This window comes from Octopus bimaculoides, chromosome 22, assembly GCF_001194135.2.
Source record: "Octopus bimaculoides isolate UCB-OBI-ISO-001 chromosome 22, ASM119413v2, whole genome shotgun sequence".
In the NCBI taxonomy this organism is placed as follows: domain Eukaryota; kingdom Metazoa; phylum Mollusca; class Cephalopoda; order Octopoda; family Octopodidae; genus Octopus; species Octopus bimaculoides.
The window spans coordinates 28382112-28389256 of NC_069002.1; the positions used below are offsets into that span (position 1 = coordinate 28382112).

General features: G+C 37.1%; 1 protein-coding gene across 3 annotated transcripts in view; it reads left to right on the plus strand.

Moving 5' to 3' along the window:
* Window positions 1-7145, plus strand: part of LOC106878540 (uncharacterized) — a 269894-nt gene that overhangs the window by 75380 nt on the left and 187369 nt on the right. For all 3 annotated transcript variants that reach the window (XM_052975863.1, XM_052975864.1, XM_052975865.1), the window contains one exon: window positions 2407-3329. In XM_052975863.1, the coding sequence (XP_052831823.1) occupies window positions 2870-3329 (460 nt within the window). In that variant the 5' untranslated portion in view covers window positions 2407-2869. The remainder of the gene's footprint in view (window positions 1-2406; window positions 3330-7145) is intronic.

The following is a 7145-nucleotide window of genomic DNA, read 5'->3' on the forward strand; positions in this document are numbered from 1 at the left end:
ATACAAATATAGGGATTTCGTAATGAGATAAAAAACCAAGGCTGTGTATAATATAGAACATTTATAGGATGTTTATGATATCCCTTCATCGGAGACGGTGTGAGAGGATGGTTAAGCAATAGTTAGTTTACATAAGATAGGAAATAGAGAGTGAATGCAGGGATATTGTATTTGTAAATCCATTGTTTAGGCAGAATGGAATACATACAAGATTCCAATACCTTGTGAATAAAATCCAACAGTTTTTAAGATTGGTCATTGCATTTGTAAATCCATTATTAAGATTCCAATACTCTATGAGTAGGGAATTGGAATCTTAGCTTGTGAGTGAAATTGCTTTAGGGGAAACTGTATAGAAGCCCATAGAGTAGATTATACCTGTAATTCAAAAAGGTAGTTTTGTCCAATAATGTCAGCTGATTCTGTTTGGGAATTACAATAAGGGAACACATTGGGGGGGGGGCGATGTTCAGCCACTTACACGTTAATTCAGCTGACCGAATAATTGAATCCTCATCATCGAACAACGACAGAAACCCATCAAGGCTGTGCAATGTGAATGCAGTCTTTACAAAGTTCGCTGACATGGCTTTGAGGTTCGGAAGCTAGCTTTGCCACCACGTGGTTTCGGGATTCAGTCCCACAATGCGGCATCTTGAAGAAGTGCCTTCTACCTTAGCCCTGGGTTGATCAAAGCCTTGTGGTTGAATTTTTTTTACATGGTAACTTTGTAAAATCCCGTTGCATGTGTGTGAGTGTATGTGTGCGTGTGTGTTTGCGTGTGTGTGCGTGTGTATCTTTGTACGTGCGTGTCTTTGTCTTCCATTACCGATTGCTAATCGGTATTCCATGCTTTTGGCATTGGTTTGTCTACGTCACTGTAGTGTAGCGGTTCGGCAAAAGAGACCGATAGATCAAGTACTTAATTCTCATAAGTACTGGGGTAAATTTATGCAATTAAACCCTTCAAGGCGGTGTCTCAGCGTGGCTGCCGTCCAATGATTGCAACAAGTGAAAGATAAACGACAACTGCAATCTATTGTGTGGTATTAGTTCGCGTTCCTTTTGTATCTCTATTTCCAGAGATCTAGAAACACCCATGAAGAATAGGCGGAGTTGTTATGTTTCTTTCTTCCTTTCTTTCTTTCTTTCCTTGCTGCACATTCTTCTCCCCTTCTTTCTAACATAAAACCGAGAATGTAACGAGGGGCGTTGTAGTTGTTTATACAATGATGACAGTTCTAATAATATTTGGGTTTTATCATCAAAACAGTTCTTGAACCGACGAAAGAAAAGGGTCTGAAACATTAATCCCGGTTCGTATGCTAAAGTATTTAAGTATGACAAAGACAATTTTGTTAAAACAGTTGCCTGCATAGCAATATTGACAAAGACATCATTGACACCAGTGACGTAATAAAGTTTCAACAACTCATCAGCAAAATAAGTGAGTCATGCATTGTTTTTGTTAGTTTCACCCTAATTTCATTCGATGTAAAACACCCACTCAGTAGTTTTCCTTCATTGTCCTGTCCACGCTTTGGGCGATTGTGATAAACAAAAGAAATCATTATTTTCCTTTGCTATTTTTTGTTATCGCTTGTTCTTTTTTTTCTTTTGCCTGTTTGTATGGAAACCACCCTTTGTATTATTTCTCTTGTTTTTGCGGCCCTGTGGCTAATAAACTACTACCGCCGCCGCCATCATCTGGCAGAATCGTTAGAGCGGTACTTCTTTCGGTGAGTTCAAAACCCATGAAGGCAATCTTTAACTAGCAACCCTTTGGAATCGACAAAAATAAAGTAACAGCAAAGAACTGAGGTCGATATTATTGACTATCCCTTCTTCTCAAGACTATTGGCCTGTCGAAGCCAGATTTTCATCCCTCTGGGGTCGATAAAATAGATACCAGTTTCGATACTGTTTAATCCCTTCTCCTTATAATTGCTGGCGTTGTGCTTTAATCAAAAACCGTTATTCTTAGACACGGAGTTTAAGGCGACAGAGTGATAATCAGAAAAAAAAAAAGAACACTTCGCGGTATTTGCTTCGGGGTTCTTTGTGTCCCGAGTTCCAATCTCGCTGAGATTAACTTTGCTTTTCATCGTTTCGAGGTCCATAAAATATAGATCGTATCGACAAATTCCCTCCCCTGAAGAATTACTAGCATTGTGCTTAAATTAGAAATAAGTGCTGCACAGCAAGCAGTACACATTCAACGTTCTTCCATGAATGTGTTCCAATAACTGTTCTGCTTCAATTGTCCTTCATAAATGCATGAATGTTTATAAAGTTTCATTTCGTTCTTTCTATTCAAAGCGGTTTTTCCGAGTTTGTTTATGATGTGTATTGGTAAAATTGTTAAAACTCACTCTATTTAAAATATTCTTTTTCTATCTTCTTTAGTGCTAGAGATGAAGACGGCTGTTACCAATGTCAAAGAATCGCCGTCCACGTTGGATAATAAAGTGACTTCTGGAATTCTAAGAAACGCCTCTTCAGACCGAAACTCCTCCTGCATCGACCCTCACTTCCTGGAAAATATGTCCGGACATACTACACAGTGTGCCTCACTAAATTACCTCTACACACCTGGAGTATTTTAAAATCTCTTGTTTAAAATATCTGCTGATTTTTACGCTCGCAAACACCGATAAAGAAACATTAAAACTTGACAGAAAGACAAGATTAACAGAAAATATAATAATAAAGATAATAATAATAATAATAATACCATGTATATTAAAACAAGTATTAGGTTTTAAATACATGATATTTTCTCATATATAGATACAGACACTAAACACACACATACATACTGACCCTTCCCCCACATTTGAATACATAACGCGATTCTCTTTTCGTCGCTATGGAAACATTTGTAAAAAGCTCCGTTCTAAATTCCTTATGGTCAATATGGTATTGCTTAGTTGTGATTGGCTTTCAGAGTTACATTACTTACCGTGAAATACAGCGCTACCTGGTGTTAAGACAAGCACAATGGCGGGCTTCTTTAATTCCTCCGGCGGAACTAACGGCTCAGCTCGTTCTTGTCATTGTATCAATACTATGTGTACCTCTTTTCATACTTGCCTGTATTTTTCGTACGGGCAACTATGCCAACGATGGAGTGAAGCTTGGGCGCGATCATGCTCTTAACTCGAACATGGAAACTGTTTTTCGGCCAGTACATTTTACCCTTATACGTCGAATCTGGCGACATTTCTGTCCTCTTGCCCAAACATTACACCTCATGGCAGCGCTCTGTCTTTTACTACCGGATACACTAATTACTGCTGCTGGAGTCTACCACAAGCACAGGACAAAAGGTAGGTTCCTTAACGAACTTTATTACATAAATACTTCTGTGTCTATATAATAATCATTATCATCATTGTGTAACGCTCGTTTTCTTTGGGTTGGACGGTTTGAGAGGAGATGGGCAGCCGGGGAGCTGTCTATACTCATATTGTCTGTTGTTGCATCGATTTTACGGCTTGATACTCTTCTTAACGTCAGCCACCTTACAGTGTGCTAGCTGCTTTTTACGTGCCAAAGGCATGGATGTATTTGTGAAACTCCGGCTCGACTGCATTTTATGTGGTTCCGGTACCCCTATAGGACAAGCTTATATGTATGGATGACACCGATTTTACTTAGTTTCACACGTCTTCTCAAGTACAGCAGCAAATCGCCACAGTTCCCGGTTCCTTCCATATAATATATATATATGAGTGTACCCATTTACAACACAACTATTAAGAATTTATCACACTCCGAACCCTTCCTGCTATATATATATATATATATATATGTTATAAAAGTACAAATAAGCTATAAATCGACTGGGTACTCGTTGACCGCCTGCTTTTACTTTCGTTGTTATATAGGCCTTCCTACAAAATAGAATCAGAAAGTATTTAGTACAGTAAAAGCTATATTTTCTTTCCTCGGATGTGTATATTTTAAGTACCGTAAATTAAAAGAAAAAAAAAAAAAAATACCAGGGGAATTTTTTGTTCCTCCACCACTTTTACTTTAATTTTAAGATATTCTCAGGTTTATGTTTTGAAATATTAAGCATATTTTTGCAAGAATCGTATTCTCAAATGAGAATACGATTCTTCAACATACATTAAAAATTTAAAACATCGATTAAAAATCATGAAAAAGTATTATCAACAGAAAATCTAGAATGTAAACTAAAACATTTCAGAAAGGTAAGGAAGCAGAAATCTTTTCTATAAGCTGTACCACATAAAAAAAAGGAAAAGAAAATAATATGTGCGCGTGTGTAGTTGAAATAGTGTGCTACAGTATGGTCACATCTGGTTGCGATCAATAAAGAATATACAAACTGTAATCTACGATGAAGCATATATGTCCAAAGATATTGAGGTCTTTGGCGCACTTATTTAGTTCCGACTCTATTCTATATGAACTCCTCTATGGTGTATTCCTTCGATTTCCCAATTGGCTGCAGTTCTTTATAGATCAGGATCTATCTCATATAAGTTACCAAAGTTAAATAGATAAATGAATAAAATCCTATATATATATATATATATATATATGATTGGAAGTAGACTGTCGTGTGTTTGTGTGTGTGTGACAGAGTAGACCGTCGTGTGTGTATGTATGACGGAATAGACCGTCGTGTGTTTGTGTGTATATATATATATATATATATATACATATATATATATATATATATATGTATATATAGTGGGTTTGTTTTTGTCCCCATCCACCACTTGGCAATCGGTGTTGGTGTGTTTACCTCCCTGTCACTTAGCGGTTTGGTAAAAAAAAAACACCAATAAAATAAGTACCGGGATTTGCCAAAATAGTAAGTGCTGAGGCTGATTCGCTCGACGAAAATTCCTCAAGGCGGTGCTCCAGCATGACCGTCGTCTAATAACTGAAACAAGCAAGCAAACGACAAGAGATATCATCCGTACCTCTTGGTACTTCATATGTATCCCCCCTTCCAAACCCGAACCATATCTACTCAGCCCCTCAGTCGTATCTCCATACGGATCCTTCATTGGATACTGAAGAAGAAAAATAAATCTGAATTTATTCTCGTCAAAAGAATCAAAATAATGAAAGCTGACTAAATAATTCTTCTTTTGGAATATGGATTACATTTTTAAAATCGATAATGTGGTTATTTTTAGACGCAATATAGTAATGTAGAACGTCACTTGTACTTCTCCAATTATATACTTGTTTATTTTTGAACAGATCAATATTATTTCGATTGGTTCATGATAGGAATCACAGTCTTTGACGTATTCGATGTCTCCAACAAAATCTGTTGATAATAAAGAACTTGGATCGGTTTAACCTCATGTTCCAATCTCTAAATGTGTTAGGTGACATTTACAAAACATGAGTGAGAACATATAATTGTTAACATAATTAATCTGGATATTAATACACACACTTCGAGGTAATTTTTAGTACAATAAAACATGGAAATGTTAAACGTTTAACACAATGTTCCTAAATCGGAGTCTATATGACACCCGAGTGTTCATAGAATATTTTGTGAAGTCCACGCCAACAAAATATTAAATCGGATGTCCACGGTAGTATTTCAGATGTCTATGAAAAAAACTTTAGCTTATTTCAAGAAACAATTAGGTTTCTTTCTCTAACACTTAACATAGTTCAACATAATAGTGTGCAAAACTGGCAGAGCAGCAGCAAGCACGAGACGTACATTGGTGTAGCACTAAAATAGTATTAAAAAAAAAAAAAATCTGTCCTGTTTTATTCATGACGTATTTTATAAGTAAAGGCGCAGGAGTGGCTGTGTGGTAAATAGCTTGCTTACCAACCACATGGTTCCGGGTTCAGTCCCACTGCGTGGCACCTTGGGCAAGTGTCTTCTACTATAGCCTCAGGCCGACCAAAGCCTTGTGAGTGGATTTGGTAGACGGAAACGGAAAGAAGCCCGTCGTATATATATATATGTGTGTGTGTGTGTGTATGTTTGTATTTGTCCCCCCAACATCGCTTGACAACCGATGGTGGTGTGTTTACGTCCTCGTAACTTGGCGGTTCGGCAAAAGAGACCGATAGAATAAGTACTCGGCTTCCAAAGAATAAGTCCTGGGGTCAATTTGTCGACTAAAAGGCGGTGCCCCAGCATGGCCACAGTCAAAATGACTGAAACAAGTAAAAGAGTATTCATTTTCCGTAGAATTTAGTTCTTAAAAGTGATGTGCAATACATTGGTTGTACTTCTGCAGACAAAATGTTTTAACAATTTTTATATAACTCCTATTAATATTTAATAATATCTAATTATAAAAATTCCTACTAGACTATGTTTAAAGAGACTAATGTAATATGTGCCATTGTTTCTAAGAGGTAACTAAAGAGACTTGTCAGCACACGCCGTGGTCCCGGCGGACATAATGGGAAAAGGTGTTGCTCCGAGAGACGGCAAAGGCTGGGACTGACTTACAAGGGTCGTACTTGCTTGCGGATAGCCATCTTCGCCCCGATAACAGTGAGGGTTTTCACTACTACAGGCCCTACCACGCATCTGTCAGAGAGCGGTTGGTACTTCGATATTCGCCCTCCTCAGTTCGATGTGCAGCAAAGCCTGGACTGCCCGCCAAACAACCGGACATTTTAAATGTTGAAAGGTAATGGGGGCCCACCAGAGTAAAATAATAATTAAATAGATCCAAAGATAAAAAATGGTGAAGCACTGGATTAAGAACATTTACGCATGTCATTCTTCAGATCTTTTCTTTCCAGAGCAAAACCTGTTGAATAGATTTCCTTTATGTTATAGTATTTTTTTATTTTTTTATGTGGTTTGTTTTTGTGACTATTTTTTTTTTCGATAAAGGAATTGGTTTTATTGAATATTTTAAAAGAATGCACTAGTAATGCAGGCGTTCACTGTAGTGTAGTGTTTGATGTACCGAACATGTATTTCGGAATTGTGTGATGTATACAGTAGAATCAGATCTAAGAAAGAGAAAGAGGGGGTAACTTAAGAAAACGGACATATCAAAAGACAACACATACATGCTATTAAGTAGTTGGTGTAAGCAAAAACAAAGGGAAAAAAAACGTAAACTGAATGAAGAAATCGATTTACATATATATATATATATATA